The sequence below is a fragment of the Puma concolor genome, chromosome C1 (assembly GCF_028749965.1).
Source record: "Puma concolor isolate L17-30 chromosome C1, mPumCon1.1.hap2, whole genome shotgun sequence".
Classification (NCBI taxonomy): Eukaryota; Metazoa; Chordata; class Mammalia; order Carnivora; family Felidae; genus Puma; species Puma concolor.
In genome coordinates this window covers 9,019,427-9,039,635 of record NC_141674.1, presented here as the reverse complement: position 1 = coordinate 9,039,635, position 20,209 = coordinate 9,019,427, and the positions used below count along the sequence as shown (strand labels likewise).

The following is a 20,209-nucleotide window of genomic DNA, read 5'->3' as shown; positions in this document are numbered from 1 at the left end:
AGCAGTGCACTTCCCTGCCACCGGCCCAGGAACTGAGTACCGCTGGACGGTTAAGGTGTTTTCTTAAGGTGTCTCTCAGTTCTCCCGATCTAGGCATCCTTGTGTCAGCTGGTCACTTAGCATCACAAAGTAACTATCTCACCCTGGAATCAAAACCGGGCCACCAATGCAGTTGTCTTTCTTCTGATAATAGTAACTGAAGGGGCTGGGCTGCCTGGGTGGCTCGGTCGGTTAAGCGTCCAACTGTTGATCTCAGCTCTTGCAGTTTGTGGGTTTGAGCCCCACATTGGACTCCGCTGCTGACAGCGTGGAGCCTGCTTGGGATTCTGTCTCTCCCTCTCTCTGACCCTCTCCCACTTGCTCTGTCTCTCTGAAAAATAATAAACTTAAAAAAAAAAAAAAAGTAAGTGAAGGGGCATGGTCTTCAGTGAAACACTGATAATATATCAGGTCTACAAAATGGAACAAGTCCTAAGAGTGTTCCAAGACTGATACAAGAAAGAAACATGGTCTAGTCCCAGTCACTTGTTTTTATTCATGAAACCCTGACTGTAAAAGACATGAGATTTTATTTTTTGCTAGTCAAAAAGGATTTCACATTTTTAGTTAATCATTGTGGTTGAAACTCGAGTAGGTAAAGAACTTGACACAAAGAGTGCCTTCCCCTTCTGCTCGCCCCACTTACGATGAAATCACCCACTAGCAGACGGTCGAGAGTCTGTCGGATTTCCGCCTTGGTCTGCATCTTCAGCCTGTTATACTGTCTTCGGGCAGTTTCTGCCACTCTCAGCTCAAGTTCAGACTGATAACCAAACCCTGCAAGATTAGAGACACACAGACAGCAGAGGGAGAACTTTCAAACAGCTGGGTGAGAAAAGACAGCTGCAACGTCTGTTCTCACCAAGAATTTCCAGCAAGGTTAAAAACCTGTCTGTACGAGAGCCTCTCCTGACTTCCACCTGCCCTGCCACTACATACAAAAACAGGGACGAGGCAAAAACGGGGGCACGGCCTGAGGGAGAAAGGCAGTACATGAGGGAAGGGCAACTCAGTCACTAGAATTCCTTAAACCATTTTCTGAACGATCCCAGACTATTCTAAATCTTGAGAGCATAACGTTACATTAAAAGAGAAAATTTAATTTGGAAGGAAATGCCTTCTATCTTCTATCGGTGCCAGAGCAATAAAGCCAAGACATTTACGGCTGTTGCTTACACAAAGACTCAAAAACTGGACCAAAAACTAAAAAAATAGCTCCACTGTTATAAGGAGGGAGAGGGGATACACTTAGGAAAGGACTATTGTTTTATCAACCTCCCTGTCAACAAAAGTGCTTTTTCTGTTTCTGCGATCTCAAATCTCTTTTGGAAACCAAGGGAAGCATGAATAAAGCCGTGATGATAAAGAACAGTGCACGGATGAACTCAGTATTGAACGCTGCACCAGGCAGGGGAAACAGACCACCGACCCCACCATCTACAGGGAAATCCTTGAGCATTCCTCCTCAGTCCACTGGCCTAAAATATCCTGGGTAGCCAAGGAAACCACCACCCGAATGGAATGGAAAGCATTTTTTAAAATATGCAAAATGGAGGCAAAGTAAAAAAAATATTTAAAGATATTGATTCCTTTTGGAAAAGTAACTTTCCAAGGACATCTACTTTAATCCCATAACTAAGGACAACCCCATCCGTTTGCTCTCCAGGCCTTTCCTACCACTACCAGGTCACTTCGGTTTACAATAACCCTTGTCCAAAGCACTAAAAATGACACGAGAAAGGTCTTTAGAAAGTAACAGAAGATCAAACAAACAAAAAAGTTAACCTGAGGTATGAACCTTTCCCTTGTAGAAAAAGTCTGCTACTTTTTTAATAGCCTGGGGATTGTATATGATGTTCAAGGGCCTCGTGCTGACATTCAGCCGCCTCTCAAAATGGCTGTGCACTGGATTTCTCTCATACAGCATCTCAAAAACTGGGTCATCTGGGTCCGCAGCTGAAGGGAAGAACCAGAGAAAGAAAATGGAACACAACAAAAACAATCACCTTATTCTTGATAACCCATGAGGAATTCTGGGAAAAAGACATTTTCTAAATTATTTTCCAACTAGTTCTCTTTTATGAAAATTTTACAAAACAGAGACTCTAATAAGGATGGACTCGAACTTTCAACAAGAATCCTCAAGAGTGGGCGATTGCAATCACTCCCATTATGGAAACCCAGGCTCTAGAAGCCCTGCGAGTTTACCCCAGCCACACACGGGCTAACCGAGAACACGGTCTCCAAGACGAACACAGACGCACACAACAAACCACTGGGACAAAACAGGACACACTCCCTCTTACGACTGACCAAGACTACCGATCCATAATCACCACATTTTTAAAGATTAGTTTTAAGGACAGATGACAAATTACCAGGATTCTGATCACTTCTCTCTGCGGATGTTGTCTGGAGACCAAAAGACTGTGAGACTCTGCCAACTTCTTTTTGCTATTAAAACATACACAAAATGCATAAATGTCAGGTGAGTGGGGACAATTTGCCGTGCACACACTTGCTTGAGCTCTGCCCCTTGACATCACTCTCGCTTAGCACAACCAAATCCAAACTCATCTGACATCAGAATACAGAGGACTTCCAGACTGATCTCCCAGGTCTGTGCCTTTTTCCAACCTAAAATGGACAGCAAGCATGCTACTCTGCAGTCAGTGCGTTGAATGAATGATTGCTAAATGAGTAAGAAGTAGGTACATAACTTCCTTAGACTTGCACTTTGCACTCCCGCCCTCTCTACAATCACCCCCTGAAAAAAATCACAGACAGGGCAAGTGGCTAAATACTCAACTACTGTGACGCATCTGTGCCAACTTAGTAAGATCAAAGATCTAATTAAAAAAGTATACTAAGTATACAAAATTATACATATAGAGATAACCTGAAGTGGTTCTCTTGGAACTCCGCAGAAGAAGAGACTTCCCATCAGTGACCAATGATCAGAAGGCATGAAAATGAATTCCAGACAGAGATGGAACCATTGACTTCGTAATGCAGAAAATAATGGTGCTTATGGCAATCTCTTCCAAAACAGAGCAAACTATTCCACGGCAGTTATGGCACAGAAGAGGAGAAAGGCGCTGCCGTAAATCCCTCCAATATCCATTGTCTGACAAATTCAAACAGCTTACTGAATTCCAGGTTGTTTTTCATCAGCCCACCCTTCTCAAGACGACCAAATGAAGCGAGTTAATATTACTTATGGCTGGCCTAACACAGACCACAGTTCACCACCCCCTGCACAAAGCAGCCGTCCTACCGCTGTACGTACTGAATTAGGGAACACCAGAAGGGGAAACACGGTTCCTTCTGTGGCCAGGTCTCGAAGAAACAGTCCACCCAACCGGACTGAGAGCAAGGAGGAATTTCTTCGAGGAAGAGACTCTGCTAGTAGTTTCACATCTACAAAAAAATAAATGTAAGAGCTAATACTATGCCATGACACCCCAAAGCACTTTACAAGTATGAGATACAATATTTTGCAGAGGACAATTAAGTATCATGGAGTCTTTTGCCTCGAAAACAGAACAAAAAATCCTATTTATATATCGATAGGTGCATATAAATCTCTCTACATGAACACATAAGGAATATGAGAAGTTGCCTAACAGCATGAATTCTAAACAGAGCATATTACAATGAAGTTCAAGCAATCTGCTGGTTCACACTACGTTTATGAAATCTCAGCTCTCAAGATTATAAAGTCAAACAAACTGCTGATCAGTCACCTTTATATTACTGAGATATGTCGCTATCTTATGGACCAAAATAAAAATATTGGTGAGATGTGAAAAACCAATGCCTGCACATTTATACACCTTTAATTCAAAGTCACAACAGCAGGTCAAACATGGTCAATCCTCGTTATTCATGGATTCCAGTTTTGTGAATTCACCTACTCACTAAAATTTATTTATAACCTGAGATCAACCTTCACTGTGCTTCTCAGGACACGCGCAGAGCAGAAAGAAACCTGAGTCCGCTGACGTGCCTCCTCGCGGCCGAGGCCGAAGCAGGCAGCACTGCTCTGCCTTCCTGGCTAGGCTTGGTTCACACGGCACACAAGAGCCCCTCTCGTGGTCTATTTAGTGCCAAGTTTTTTGCATCTTTGTGCTTTCTGTTGGTGATTTCACCATTTAAAATGGCCCCCAAGCATAGTGACGTGCTGTGCCTTACGGCAGACGAGCTTCACTCAGGCACGAGTTACGGTGCCGCTGGCCACGAGCTCAGTATTAATGTCTCAACGACACATGTTAAATAAGTGTCTTTAAACACAGACACACAAGAAACAAGGTTCTGTACCGATCCCTTGGTGGATGTTCTGACCAGAGGCTGGCAGGCACCTAACCTCGTACGCCCCCTAGTGGCACTGACTCAGCAGTCAATCATTCAGTGCTCACCGCAACTTTCTAGAACGTAACTACCACGAATAAGGAGACTCCAGTGGACCCTGGTGCCAGGGGAGAGAAACAGCATCAGGCGGTTCCCTGGGGGCAGCACCTGAAAACTCGAGCTGCATAAACGCGCTCTCCTGCGTCTGCAGGGCGCCCGGCTCCTGGTGCAGCAAGGTCACAGTGCCCCGCTGTAGCTGCAAGTTCAGTCTGGCAAAGATGTGGTCCCGCTTCGTATATGTGTTCACACAGGAGGCGTCGGCAGTGGGGTCAAAAAACTCCTCAGTGCCTGAGCGTGAGGAAGAAAAGACTTTAGGGGAAAACGGGACAATTAAAATGGCACCACCAGGCACGCTACCAAAGTTATGATGACATTATTGAACTATCTCCCCCTTTTTTCAGGAAGAACCCCAAAGTCATGGGTGACTGTTTCATTCCTGATGTAAAACGATCCTAACTATCTTATAAGAGATCTTATCAACTTATTCTCAAACAAGGAAGGATATTAAGATTCATGACAAAGTACGACATCAGCAACACAGCACGCCCGACACAGTGACATGTTCCACGTCCGCGCCGTCCAGCACAGGAGCCGCCAACCGCAAGTGCCTTCAAGCACTGCGGCTAACGTCGCTTGAAACAGAAAAGAATTCTTCTTAATTTTAATTAATTTAAACCTAAATAGCCATCTGTGACTACGGCTACCAAAACGGACAGCGTGGGTCTGAAGAGCAGCCCTGGACCGATATTCAAGCTTCAGAGCTTAAACCTTTTGAACTTGCTCAGTTCTCCTACAATCATGACCCCTCAGATCTACCTGAAACTGTGCTAATTATTCAAATTTAGTAACAAAGCTGCAGATGAAGCATCTCTCAAAATTTCCTCCATCTGAATCTGTGAACATGACACAAACCATTTTACAAATGTCTATTTTTTTTAATGTTAATTTTTGAGAGAGAGAAAGAGAGAGAGACAGAGGTAGGGAGGGAGAGAGGGCAGAGAGAGAGGGAGACATAGAATCCAAAGCAGGTTCCAGGCTCTGAGCTGTCAGCACAGAGCCTGACGCGGGGCTCAAACTCACGGACTGCAAGATCATGACCTCGAAGTCAGACGCTTAACCAACTCAGCCACCCAGGGGCCCCAAATGTCTACTTTTTTCATTGGAAAAATACCATGGGCCATTGCGCAAATAACAGATGAATTCTGATGAACCAAGTGTCTCCCTTAGCAACTGGGCCAGGGCAGGGAAGCGAGGGCCAGCTCCCCCTTACCTAGGATCTCCTCGGGGTTCCACTGTTCACGCTGTTCTGCTGAAAGACCCTCGACCACTCTCCCCTCAGGGCTCTGCTGCCCGTACCAGCCTCCCCAGCCAGGAAACCAGGACTGAAGGTACTGCAGCATCCAGCTGCCTCCGCTGGGCTCTGGGTCCCCAGGAGAGTCGCCTGGAGAATCAAATTGAGGCTCTCGTAGGCTCTGTGTCAACCAGAAATGAGCAAACATGAGTCCCCAAGACAGAAACAAGAGGTCATGCGCCACTGACTGTTCTTTGCCCCCAGAGAAGCACATCAAAACTGAAGCATTCTGAGCGCGTTGGCTCTGAACACATCTTCTCACAGAGGATTTCTTACCTCTGCCAATTCTTCTTGTTTGTGAAATCGTTCATGAACCAGTTCACGCAAAATCTTCAACTCCTCAAAGCTCTGTTCCTCTTCAATCCGACACATTTCCTCCTGTTTTGGGTTAAAACAAAACAAACAAAATGGGTCTTATAGCTCCAGAGAAACTGGACACCTTCACTGACCACAAGTACTGTGAGGGAATCTATCTGGGCCCAACATTCCCACTTAAAGCCAAGGAACAATGAAGATGAATAGTTTCAGCTTTTCCACACACAATGCCATAGATTTTATTTGGTCTCCAGGGACTAACAGCAAATACAGAAGGAGCAGAGAACAGTGCTTGGTTGAAAATTAGTAACTGGGGGTGCCTGGGTGGTTCAGTCAGTTGAGCGTCCAACTCTTGATTTTGGCTCAGGTCATGATCTCTGGATTAGTGAGTTCAAGCCCTACACCGGTGCTGACAGTGCTGAGCCTGTTTGGGATCATCTCTCTCTCTCTCGTTCTCTCTGCCCCTCCCCTCCTCTCTCTCTCTCTCTCAAAATAAATAAATAAACTTAAAAAAAAAAAAAAAAAAGAGGGGCGCCTGGGTGGCTCAGTCAGTTGGGCGTCCGACTTCGGCTCAGGTCATGATCTCACTGCTTGTGAGTTCGAGCCCCGCATCAGGCTCTATGCTGACAGCTCAGAGCCTGCAGCCTGCTTCAGAGTCTGTCTCCATCTCTCTGCCCCTCTCCAGCTGTGCTCTGTCTCTTTCTCTCTCAAATATAAATAAATAAACATTAAAAAAAATTAAAAAAAGAAAAGAAAGAAAAGGAGTAACTGAAGTGTAGGTGCTGCTACACTACCGCGTGCACGGTCCCAACAGAGGCGCCAAAGTGTTTTCATGCGCGTGACCTCCGTTACTCAAAGTAGGGGGCTATTTGGTATCCCTCCCACTTCAGATGAGGAAACTGAGGACCAAGTTTACACCGTAAGTGTGCAGTGTAAACAGTTCCTGTACGTGTCATGTGGGACATCAGCAAGGACGTGCTCATCTTAACGTGCTTCCTGACAGTTAGGAAAGAACAGTGGTGGCCAGCTACGTACAAAGATAAAAAAGAAAGTAGAATTAACTGTCCTAAACTGTTTCTTACACCCTAACATCAAGAAAAAGAAGATTAAGGGGCGCCTGGATGGAGTCCAACTTCGGCTCGGGGCATGATCTTGCAGTTCATGAGTTCGAGCCCTGCATCGGGCTCTGTATTGACAGCTCAGAGCCTGGAGCCTGCTTTGGGGTCTGTGTCTCCCTCTCTCTCTCTGCCCCTTCCCCACTCATGCTCTGTCTCGCTCTCTCTCTCTCTCAAAAATAAATAAACATTTAAAAAAAAATTTTTTTTAAAGAAAAAGGACATTATGTTTACTTTCTCACCTCACTGTGAGTTTATACTTCTCTCTCCCTCCATGTTTTTGCCTGTGCCTTTAAGAAAACCATCCAAAACGAAATGTCTGGTTTATTCCAACCTTTTCATAAGGTTCCTATGTCAGTAACCATGCCTGACTCTGGTGGAAAAGGCATTAACCAAGTGAGCGGGTCACGCCTCAGGGAGCCGGCAGGAGACACAGAGCACCGAGTGGCTCAGCACTGCCACTGGTGACCACACACTGGGTTGCTGTTACGGGCTGAATGTTTGCGACCCCCAAAATTCAAATGTTGGAGACATAACCCCCAGTGTGATGGGATTTGAAGGTGGGGCCTTTGGAAGATAATTCGGTTTAGTGCCCTTATAGGAAAAGGAAGACAGATCTCTCTCCACCCAAGAAAGGCCACGTGAGCACACAGTGAGAAGGCAACTGTCTACAAGTCCCAAGGAGACTCTTGCCAGAACCCAGCCCTACTGGCACCTTGATCTTGGACTTCGCAGCCTCCAGAACTGTGAGATACACAGCTGCTGTTTAAGGCCCTCGGTCTGTGGCATTTAGTGATAGCAGTCCGAGCTGACTGAGACGGGTGCTGAAGGGAAACTTGGAAGTGTTTACTAAAGAACAGTTCATTAAGACACAGTACCTGTGCCAAAATACTGGACATGGTCTAAATTGCTATCGCAAAAACTGCTGCTCATAAGCCCAAGACAAATCGAGGAACAGAACAATCCCCACTCCCTTCCCCAAGGAGACAGAGGCAGACAGACTAAAGCAGTGGAGTGGAGTCCCACGCCAGGACTCCAGGGACAGTGGTTCTAAGGGCGTCCAGCCCTATGGTGACCTTGCCTTCACCTCCTGCTTCACCCCCTCCACCTAGCCTCTACCTCAAAAAACCTAAGGTCAATGAAGTCAACTGGGATTGGGGAAAATAGAGGCCAAAGTCTACAGGGATTAGTCAGAGACTCTGGAGGAAAAGAATACTGATGAGGACCAGGCTTTGAAGAGACACAGGGGATGAGATGGGTCCTACACAGGCAGCCAGGGGAGGAGGGGAGTGACACAAAGGTGTGGGTGGCAGGACCATGGCCACCTTTATTCCCCCCCCCCCCCCCCACCGTGGTCTGGCTCTCCTCCAGCAACAGAAGGTGGAGGATGTTTCTGGCCAAGGCAGGGCCATGGCCTTCCAAGAAGTTTTCACCTAGTAAAACCAACTCTACCCTCTAAAATTACAGTCGTTTGCCAGGGACTCTATTTCCTCAAAGATTCCATTCTCTTCAGCTTTTGAGAGATGTTTTTATCCTCTGAATGAAGACATGACATGCAGGACAACAGCCCCCTCACCTTGTCGTCCGCAGGCAGCAAGCCTCCTTTCAGCTTGCTGAAGTATTTGTCGGTGTAAGACACAGCGTCGCGGGCGCGGTGTAACAAGAAGTCCCAGGTACAGCGCTTCCTCTCCTCTCTGATCTCATTCAGGTTAGCATTCAAAGCGAAATACCACCATTCTCGGCAGCTGAGGTGTGGCATGACAATGTTAATTACTTCTTACAAAAGCAACTAAAATGCCATCAACCCAGGACAATCCACATAATCCTATTCCTTCCTCTTCTGAAATCTCTGTTCTCTCCTCAGCCAGCACTTTATGCCTGCAGCTCATTTTAACATTAGGCTAAACCCAACATGTGGCGAAAGTCCATCTGCTGACAAAAGAACATCAAAGAATAGATTCTCAACCCACACATCAATTGTAATATAATACTCGATTGGTCTCAATTACTCATAACGTAAGTCCCATCCACTGACAGATAATCAACTGGTGACCGCAAGGTAAAGACCATCTTAAGATGATCAGCAAGGATTTGGATACTAAAGAGTTTATATGGCACACTTCAGGAAAGACATGGAAATACACGGGATCTTTTAAAAGTTTTAGGGGCGTCTGGGTGGCGCAGTCGGTTGAGCGTCCGACTTTGGCTCAGGTCACGATCTCACGGTTCGTGGGTTCAAGCCCCGCATCGGGCTCTGTGCTGACAGCTCAGAGCCTGGAGCCTGCTTCGGATTCTGTGTCTCCCTCTCTCTCTGCCCCTTCCCCACTCATGCTCTGTCTCTCAAAAATGAACAAAGTTAAAAAAAAAAAAAATTTTTTTTTTAATTTTAATATATTGGACCGGTCACGTTTATCACTACAACAGGAAAAGACTCCTTTTTGCCACAGAAGTTAGAAAGTGCACTACATAAATGCTGCCCTAACAACACGAGAGAACAGACAGAGGCAGGAAGGTTCAAAGACCACTACAAAGTGTTTCCTACACAGTCAGACCCCACCCGAGCAACACCAGCCTACTTGCTCAGCGAGGCGCAGAGGATCTTAACTCCACCGCACTCCATCTGACAGTAAACCCACGACACCAACTACACGTATGACAACAACACCAGCGTAGATCAACAACAGAAATGGCATGGGAACAGCCAGAAAAATTGACCGTGTTTTTAGCTCCTCATCTCCTCAAACAAAAAAACATTCTGTAACACGCATGTCACATACAACAGATAATTGATAGGTCCTTACTTCTCCGATACAGCCACTCTGGGTTTCCACTTTCGGAACTTCACCTGCCTCTCCTTCCGTTCCAGCTCCTTGAGGAATTCCATGATTTGCCGGTGTTGCAGCTTTTCGTCAGAGGTTAAGAGATCAGTAGGTTAGAACTGACGTGTTTCGTTTACTCAGTTAAGACATCTCTCTACCAAGAACAATTCGTATTGGTCAAGCCGCTGAACTGAAATCCAGTGCAAACTGGAGACCACATATCTGCATCAGTTGGCAATGGTCTCTGACCGCGAACAGTGAGGTATTCAGATGTACTCCGTCACTCAGACTCTTAGTTCAGCACTTCAACGCCAAATCAAAACTAACCTGAGGGCAACCCGATCCAACTGTGTAACACACGGCGGGATCTTGCACCCCAGGAGACAGCTATGGGCTCATGAGCACTTCCTTTCCCACTACGGGCTGTGAAGTATCGAGACCCTTCTATCAAAGTGCTTCTTTTGCCCCAGTTACCAGTCCAACAGGGAGAATATAAACCACTGGGAAGAAAGAGTACCTGAGACAGTTTCAAGGGGATGGTCTCCAGATGAATATCACATTCAATACGGGGGGTGTGTCGCGACCTCAGAGGTTCTTTGGCGCAATTTCTCTTCAAAAGAGCAGATGCACACACAGGTTCCAGGATGTAGTGATGATCGCGACTCTCCATGCTCTTGTCCATGGCCTCCTGGGTGTGACAAGAACGTCTGTCATTACAGCAAATGTTTTCAGGATCAAGTTACATGCTGGTAGTTATCTAATCTAGGGGATATTACCTCAGAATCCAAAGTCAAGATAAAACAGGGAGCCTAAAGCTCTCTACCATTTCTCCTAAAGTTTATTTATTTTGAGAGAGAGAGAAAAAGAGAGAGCAGGGGAGGGGCAGAGAGAGAGAGAGGAAGACAGAGAATCCCGAGCAGGCTCCTCGCTCACTTCACGCAAGTCTCAAACTCACAAACCTTGAGATCATGACCTGGGCCAAAATCAAGAGTCAGACACTTAACCAACTGAGCCACCCAGGCACCCCATAAAGTTCTCCAGCATTTCTTTAAAAATTTATCTGTATTTCTGATTAGGTAAAATGTTCACAAGGTTCAAAACTGAAAGGCAAATAAAAGGTGAAATCTCTCCTTCCGACTCCATCCACTAGTCACCCAATTATTCTCCCCAGAAGCAACCAATAACACCAGTTTCTTATGTATCCCACCAGAGGCATTCTGTGTATGTTCAGAGAACTCAATGATTTTCTGGCTTTTTAACTATTCTCATACAAATGGTACATATGCTGTTTTACCTCAATTTTGTAAACTTAACACTAACTCTTAGAGACAATTCTATATTCATCATAAAGATCTTTGTTCTTATTTTTTATAGCTGTAAATGGCTCTACTGTATGGATGCACAGTACTTATTTAATTGAATTAGCAAAACAAAGCCATTCTGTACAACAGCATGCAAGCCAAAGAAAACCTTGGGTGAGGGGAAAACATGAGTCCTTTTTCTCCATTCCACTTAAACCACCTACGATTTCTTTACTGAAGATTAAAGTCGGAATTTTTTCTATCCTTCACAAACAGTAATACTTTATGTACCATAAAGTTTTTAATGACTTTCTAAGTATTTCTTAAAAGAATACCACCAAAGGGCAAGTTTCAACATTTATATAAGAAAGCTCTTCTTTGAGAATCACATCTGGTGCTTCGTTCACTTAAAATCTGGATGTCAAGGGGTGCCTGGGTAACCCAGACGGTTGTTGAACGTCCGACTCTTGATCTCAGCTCAGGTCATAATGTCAAGGTTCATGGGGTGAAGCCCCACATCAGGCTCTGTGCCGGCAGTGCATAGCCTGCTTGGGGTTCTCTCTCTGTCCTTCCCCAGCTCACTCACTGTCTCTTACTCTCTCTCAAAATAAACTGAAAAAATTAAAATAAAAATCTCGATGTCGAAAAAAAACACAAATAAATAAAAAATAAAATGAAAATCTGGAGGTCAAGTTTGTGATGGCTTAAAGACTAGATAACTATAACATGTTAGATGCCTACTGTGGAATACTGTGCAGTGGTCAGAGGCAATGAACTAGAAATATAAACAGCAATCTTGATCGATCTTAAAAACACAGCTTTAAGTGGAAAAAAAGAAATTTACAATGCAATATAAACGTGAAACATACCCCAAACACTATATATTGTTCAGAATTACATGCATACCAAGTTCCTCAAGCAAACCCACTTGAGCATGGATGCCGATGGACGAAGAGTGGGATGGGATGAGGACCACAGCCACAGAGAACAAACACCGGCGTGGCAGGGACCCCACACTCCAGTGCTGTGTTCCAATAAAGCCTTCTGCCAGAGTCATACCTGTAACTCCACCTGAGGCAAATCCCCCAATAAAGTGCAATCGACATCCCAATAGATGCTAAACTCTGCCACATCTAGTTGTTTTTTCCGCATTAACTTCTGTACCTGGGGTAAAACAGGGAAGAAAATAAGATGACTCTCTTCATTCACAAACTCCATTCACTCATTCAACAAACCACTTCTGAGGAAGCATGTGTCAGGCACTTGGCAAGGTGCTGGGGATACAAAACTGAATTAAAACATGGGTTTTGCTCTTACGGTTTTCCAAATCTAGCTAACTAGGGAGACAGGCATGCCACAATTTTAATCAAGCAGAGGGAAAGCAGAAAAATAGAGAAGATGCTATAAGCAAACAAAAGCGAAAATGTCACCGGGTGAATAAGCATCAAAAGACGGGTATGTTGCTAGCACAGGGCAGGGGGGAAGGACGGGGACACGTGTCAGAGTGCAAGGTCCACCGTACGAAAGGCGTGATATCTTCAGAGGATGGGGACTACATGTGTGATGGGAGCGCTGTCCTCTCGATGTGGGGGCAGCACTGGTACACAGGCACGAACACACATGTGGAGTGGGGTGCTAAGTGCTGACAATACCCAGGTGTGCCGGGTTAAGTGGTTTCCCTCCCCCCAAAACTTCATGTCCTCCTGGAACCTGTGAATGGGACATTATTTGGAAATAGGGTCTTTACTGATGTAATCATATTAAAACGAGGTCATACCAGACGAGGATGGGCCCTCATCTAATGACCGATGCCCTTCTGAGAAGAGAAGGCAGACACATGGGGGAGGAAGACCACACGACAGAGGCAGGGATGGAGTGACGTATCCACAAGCCGCGGAACGCCGAGGTTAACCATCAGAAGCAAGGAGGGGCAGTTTCTCCCACAGAGCCTCCGGATGCAACCGACCCGGCAAACACCTTGATTCCGGACTTCAGGCCTCCAGGATTAAAGAGAATAAATCTCTGTCGTTATAAGCCATTTTGTTCATGGTAATTTGTGAAGGCAGCCCTAGGAAACGAATACACAAGGAGAGGAAGTGGATGCCATACTAAGGAGTCTGGACTTCACACTCGAGGAGCCATGGAGCCATGGAGGGTTTTGAGGTAGGCATGCACCAGGCTTAGGTATCTGTTCTGTTCAGAAACAGAACTCTGGCAACACTGCAAAGTAGAGCTTTCCCCTTCAGTGTGCTAGAGAAAACGAATCATGAGTGGATCGAGAAATGAGCAAGTTTACAGGCTCCAGTTACATTTTAGAAACATCGGCCTGACCACCTCCAGCCTCAAGCAGCCACATGCATTTGCCCCAGCGCCCTGTACAAATGATATTGTATTTCCATGTGGGCCATGATGTGGAAGAGACTGGGAAGCACTGGTTTAGAAAGAACCAAGGGCCTGGGATGGAAGCAAGGGGATATTTTATCCCTGGGATGGAAGCACCAGGATATTTTATCAGCCTGGGCCAAAGTTTACAGGATCCTAAAGTGAGACAGTGGCCGTGAGGATACGAGAAGGGACACATTTGAGACCTTGTGCAAGGAAAACTGGCAGGGTGCTGTGAGCAGATGGATATGGAAGTTGAGGAACAAGAAGCAAAAGGAGGAGCCGGGTTTCTGGAAATCAGGGCAGTGGCTCAGAACACACGCTCCGGAGCAGGGATGGCAAACTTCCGCAAAGGGCCAGAGAGCAAATGGGAAGAAGCCTTCACGGACCGTGGAGTTGCGGTTGTAACTACTCAACTCTGCCCACCAGAGCACAAAGGCAGCCCTGCACAACATGTAAATGACGGGTGTGGCAGTGATCCGGTAATTCTTTACAGACAAGAAGGGGGAGTGGGGGGACTTTGCTCTCCAGTCCACAGTTTGCAAACCCCACTTGGCAGCTGGGCCACGCAGCTTCAGGACCTGGCCCTTCCGCTCCATCGCTGTGCACCTTAGCACCTTCGGCTGTGTGTAGGAGGAGGCTGACAGAGGTGCGGTAAAGAGCACTGAATATTCAACGAGGTTAATCACGTGAAGCACTAAGAAAAGTGCCTGGCATGGGAAAAGGCTCAAAAGAGGTTAGTTTCGTGTGTTTTAATACTCCACAACATGTTAGAGAATAAAGGGAAAAAGCTGGTTTCGGGGACGCAAAATGGGCCAATGGAACATAATGGGATAATTTTGGTTGTGACACTAAAACACCACAGAGGTGTCCCGCAGGTAAAGCCCATGAACCAGGAGGCCAAAAGGAGGTGGAGAATGGAGTTCAAGATGTGCAAGGCATCGACAAGTATTCCCAGAGGATGGCTCAATCTGTGAAACAGAAAGAGTTTACCCCCAGAGGTGCACACAGTATGAGAACTCAGTTTCTTCAGGCACAAGATAAATGGGGCTGCATCGACGTTGAACGGATGAGCGAAGTAACAAAAGGTCAGAGAAAATGAGCCATTTTCCTATTTTGGTAAATTAATCTGTTGGCACAGACAAGAGGCGCGCACAGCCACCCAAGAACTTGGTGAGGAAGAACGCAGCCTCCTTTACATAACACGAAACGACAAAGGCAGGACCCCAAATTCCCTAAAACCAGTGCTTTCTTCCTGGTTAGTGGGCCAGTTCATACTCACAGGCTCATTCACAGCATTCTGCATGGACACATTCTTAATACAGATGCCAAATGCAAAAGGATGGGACGGATTGGTAACACCATCTTCAAAGCGCAAATGGACATCTTGAATTTTTAACTGCAAGGGGGAGAAAAAAGGAAAATGCACTTTGACATGTGCTGCAGGTAGAATACCACAGGGAGACGTCAAACTGCCCTTAGCATTTAAGTAAACTACAGCAGGTAGTTTACACAAATGCTTAGGGCACACACACCATTCCAGAAGACCCCTTAAAGAAACATTCAAAGAAATACCACTGGATCTAGATAACTGGCCTGCCCTCTCCTACGATACCTTAATCTTGCCCCAGTGTCCCGGCACCTAGACTCAGGAAACCAGGAGGGCACATACACTTTGTACCTGTTTACTTCCCCTTGCCCCTGCGGGTGGGCTACAGAAAAGGCACTCTGCTTCAGTGAATTAAAAAACGTTAACAGAAAGCGAAAAGACAACCCATAGGATGAGAGAAAATATCTGCAAATCATACATCTAATAAGGGACTAGAATCCCAAAATACACAAGGAACACTTGCCACCCAACAGTAAACAAATAAACCAGGGCACCTGGATGGCTCAGTCAACTGAGCGTTCAATTTGGGCTCAGGCCACGATCCCACGGTCATGGGATCAAGCCCCACGTCCAGCTCTCCACTGAATGTGGAGCCTGCTTAGGATTCTGTCTCTCTCTCCCTCTGCCCCTCTCCCCGGCTCACACTTCCTCAAGAAAAGAAAATTTAAAAAATTTTTAGTAATTAAAAAAATAAAATAAACCAATGTTTTCAATGGAAATGGGATCTGGATAGACATTTCTCAAAAAAAGATACACAAGCGGCCATAAGCACATGGAAAGATGTTCAACATTAGCCGTTAAGGAAAGGCAAGTCAAAACCACAGTGAGGTACCACCTCATACCCACTAGTCTGGTTATCATCAAAAGATAGACAGTAACAAGTGTTGAGGAGGATGTGGAGAAATTAAAAAGTTCATACGTTAAATGGTGAAATTGTAAAACAGCACAGCCCCTTTGGAAAACAGTCTGTCAGTTCCTCATGAAATTAAACACAGAGTTACCATATGACTCCACAATTCTACTCCTAGGTATGTACTTAAGAAAACTGAAAACATATATGCACACAAAACCACATACACGAATGTTTATACCAGCATTATTTACAATAGCTAAAAAGTGGAAACAACCCAAATGTCCATCAACTGATAAGCAGATAAACACAATGTAGTATAGCCTGAAAACCGCAAAAACCCTCAGTATGAATACTCCATTCAAACTCCTGCACTTTGAGGAGGTTTCTAGCAGCCTAAAGCTGCGTGCCTGGGACATGCCGGCCTCCTCCTGAGTTCCTGTCTGGAAAAGCTCAGGGCTGTTTGTTCCAGCCAACGCCTGACAATAGGTCCCTGACCTCCCTTCCTTAAAAGCATTGACCCAGAAGGGCTTACAATTGTGAATCCTTTCTCTGTCCCTATGAGATGTGTGTGTGTCTCCTACAATCAAGGACATGAAAGCCGTTCCTCTGAAATGTAATCATCAGGAAGGAGAGGCCCTGTCTCCCAATCTCTGTGGGAGCACAGAAGCCCAGCCAGCAGATACAGCTGGCCTTATCACATTGACACTGACCTTTTAGAATTCTTCACCTGAGCCCCCCCCCCCCACACCGATCCCACCTCACTCTCCCTTTCAAAGGCCTAGTCACCTCTGTGCAAACTGGAACAGAGCTCTGCTCCTGCCACTTCTGTCAGTAGTTACTGAATAAAATCTGTTTTCACTGCTTCAACTAACATCCAGCTTTGTTTATCTTTGACAATCCATACACGGGAACACTTTATTCAGTCTTAAAAAGGAATAGAGTGCTGGTACATGCCACAACACGGATGAACCTTGAAAGTATTACGCCAAGTGCAAGAAGCCAGACGCAAAAGGCCACGTGATGAACGATCACACGGATGTGAGATGTCCAAACCAGGCAATTTCCATAAAGAAGATAGATTAAAGGGGGGCTAGAGGGAGAGGAGAAATAGGAGTAGCTACTAAGTGGGCGTGAAGTTTCTTTTCGGGGTAATGAAGGTGTTTTGGAATTAGAGAGTGGTAATCTAGGCACTTTGTAAATACACTAAAACACACTAGCGTGTACATGTTAAAAGTCTGTGAACTTTATGGGGCGCCTAGGTGGCTCAGTCAGTTAAGCGCCCAACTCCAGCTCAGGTCATGATCTCATGGTTCGTGAGTTCAAGCCCCACGTCGGGCTCTGTGCTGACAGCTCAGAGCCTGGAGCCTGCTTTGGATTCTGTGTCTCCCTCTGTCTCTCTGTCTCTCTCTCTCTCTCTGCCCCTTCCTTGCTCGTGCTCTGTCTCTCAAATATTAAAAAAAATTTTTTTTTTTTTAAGTATGAACTTTATGGAATGTTAACTAAATCTCAACAAAGCTATTATTAAAAATAAAAATAATGAATTATTTAAAATTAATGAAAGCTAAAAAAACCTTAAAAATACAACTGCCTAAAACAATTCAAAGCACTCACCTCAAATGTACCAATCTCTTTGTCAACGTTCTGACAGTTATGAAACCAACAACCTCAGACTGCATTTTTGGGGGAAGTGGTGTACCCTGAAACCATTTTGGCCTCTGTCACCTTGGCAATGCAAGAAAACCCCGGATGTAGTAATAAGTACAGCCTTACTCTTATGGCATTCATGAACATCAGCGTGGACCCTGATCTAGTTTTTGAGGACAAAACAAAATTGTAATTAAAGCAGAAAATGTGGCCAGCAGCCCAAGCACCTGCCACCTCATCAACCTGCCACCAGAAACGTCAGTGAGAGATGAAACACCTCAGTGGGCTGCTCGCAATTCACTACGCCACCCACTAGAAACCACGTATCTGACCTCTCTCATTGTACAGAGGAAGAAACCGAGACCAGAGAGATTAAGTGATTTGCCCTAGAAGAATCAGTCACGAAGGTGCAGGTGACCCGGCTTCTTAGGAGGTACATCCTGTAGCAAGGAAGAGGGCGACACTCAAGAACAAAGTGAAGTACAAGGTGAGTGAAAATGAAACTCCTACTCGCACGAGCCGGAGCAAGAAAAACCTGTGTCTGCCCAGGGCTGGAGGCTTGCCCTTCAGGTTTCCCTCCTGGCACTGCCTATAAAAGGGCACACCTGAGCAGTCAGCCGTGGCATCACATACCCCGCATCAGTTAAGCCCACGAGGAACCAAGTACTAAGGAGCACACACTCGTAAGCCTGAGAAGTCCCTGTCGTGTTCATACTTCATAAAAGTCAGTAGGACTTACTTCGATATTCTCCACAATTCTCGTAACTACTGAGGCAGTGACTGAATACCAGTAGGACTCCCCCTTCCGCTGGCGTTCATTCTGCAAAGGAAAGAGCGAGGGTTAGCCGCGTCCAATGCTCTGCTCACATGCTGTGCCTCAGCGCAGCTGCTCTGGTGGCCGAGGGGGGTGTGGCTTGCCTTCCATCTGTCCTCCAGGGCTTGAAGTAAAGCCTTCTTGCGCTCCCTCTCCAAGAGCTTCTCCTTCTCATCATCGAAATCCTCTAGCTTTTCAGGGGCTCCAATTAAGTGAAGGCTGGAGATGGAGATCACCCAAGGGTCCACGTGGGGGCGATAAAAGGGAATCTGAAGAGTCACCTTCCCAATCAAGCCTGGGAAAAGCAAAATCTCGTGAAATGCCGATACACAGTGTTGGCACTTCTTTCTATTTTTCTGTATTCTTCCAGTTTTCTGTAAGAAGCATTAGTACTTTTACAATTTTTTGTTTAATCTACGAAAATAGGCAGCAGGTTCTCGTACGTGGGAGACAGAAGTTAGTACACTGACATCTGTAAGAACAAGACCCAATAAACTAGAACGTGGAAAAAGTGCAGTGACTTCACCCTATCAAACGCAACACCTCTCCTCTGTGCACTGCCTCTTCCCCAACTAACCTACATCTTAAACGACGTTGGGGTGTCTTTCTCCCCATAGCACCCGCGCAAGCCTAAGAGCACTAAACTCATTTCTCGTTGGTTATTAGTTGGCTGGTTGAGAAGCACTTCTTGGGAGTTACTGGGCTTACGATATGTCCGGTCTTGAACATACCAACTGCAGTGCGGGCGGTCCTGCAGTGGCACTCTGTTGAGAACGAATTCTGATCCTTCAGAACACAGGCTGATGAGAAACTAAATGGCCTGCTAGGACCGTGATAGGATTTTCCCAGTCCCACCATTTCTAGCCGAGCTTCCTAGGATACAGGCCTTCTTTAAAGACAATTAGTAAAAGGCATGTCCTACTAACAACAGTGCATAAAACTATCTGAACTGGTGGCACCTGGGTGGCTCAATCGGTTAAGCGTCTGACCCTCGATTTCGGCTCAGGTCATGATCTCACGGTTCATGAGTTCGAGCCCCACGTTGGGCTCTGTGCTGGCGATGCAGAGCCCGCTTGGTATTCTCTCTCTCCTTCTCTCTCTGCCCCTCCCGTACTCTCTCTCAAAATAAATAAATAAACTTAAAAAAAAAAGAATATCTGAACTGTCCTAATGGCTCTCAAAGATCCACACGGCCCAACTAATAGCGTATCTCTGAAACATATGTTATCAGAAGGTGATCATTTCCCTCTAAGATCTAGAATTCAAGTAGGATTGACCTATTAAAGATAAAATATCATTAACACCAAGTGACTGTGTAATCCAGTAACAAGTTAAGAAATGTGACAACAAATAATGAAAAACATTTTAATTTGGATTTTATCTAGAAAAATGAAAGTAAGTTTTTTTTGTTTTTTTAATTTTGGAGGGAGCTTTATTGGGAGCTCTGGGGTTTTTTTGTTTGTTTGTTTGTTTTTAAGTAGGCTCCACACTCAACATGGGGCTTGAACTCACAACCCTGAGATCAAGAGTCGCATGCTCTACCAACCGAGCCAGCCAGGCACCCTGCAAGTAAGTTTTGTATATTTAATAGTTAATATTATAACCAAATCCATATACCGGTTTTCACCACAAAGAGTTTAACAATAATTAGAGTGCAGTTGCAATTCTAACCTAAATTAATTGGGAGGAAGAGGCATATCTGATAGACGACAAGCCAAATATAACTTCTGTTACATTTCATTTAATTTTTGCAGAACACAAATAGGGTCGTTTTTG

The 20,209-nt window shown here is 45.4% G+C and overlaps 1 protein-coding gene across 7 annotated transcripts in view; it reads right to left on the bottom strand.

Annotated features, from left to right (window-relative positions):
* The window catches only part of VPS13D (vacuolar protein sorting 13 homolog D), a 260,417-nt gene that overhangs the window by 228,907 nt on the left and 11,301 nt on the right, over positions 1-20,209 (bottom strand). For 5 of the 7 annotated variants that reach the window (XM_025912069.2, XM_086715706.1, XM_025912070.2 and 2 more), the window contains exons 4-17: positions 18,538-18,728; positions 18,359-18,439; positions 15,015-15,131; positions 12,410-12,514; positions 10,567-10,737; positions 10,032-10,132; positions 8,807-8,975; positions 6,077-6,178; positions 5,720-5,921; positions 4,558-4,737; positions 3,329-3,459; positions 2,418-2,493; positions 1,825-1,995; positions 686-816 (exon numbers count right to left, since the gene is read on the bottom strand). In XM_025912069.2, the coding sequence (XP_025767854.1) occupies positions 686-816; positions 1,825-1,995; positions 2,418-2,493; positions 3,329-3,459; positions 4,558-4,737; positions 5,720-5,921; positions 6,077-6,178; positions 8,807-8,975; positions 10,032-10,132; positions 10,567-10,737; positions 12,410-12,514; positions 15,015-15,131; positions 18,359-18,439; positions 18,538-18,728 (1,928 nt within the window). Of the gene's footprint in view, positions 1-685; positions 817-1,824; positions 1,996-2,417; positions 2,494-3,328; positions 3,460-4,557; positions 4,738-5,719; positions 5,922-6,076; positions 6,179-8,806; positions 8,976-10,031; positions 10,133-10,566; positions 10,738-12,409; positions 12,625-15,014; positions 15,132-18,358; positions 18,440-18,537; positions 18,729-20,209 lie in introns of those variants that run through there. The other 2 variants (XM_086715708.1, XM_086715709.1) reach the window with 2 other exon arrangements.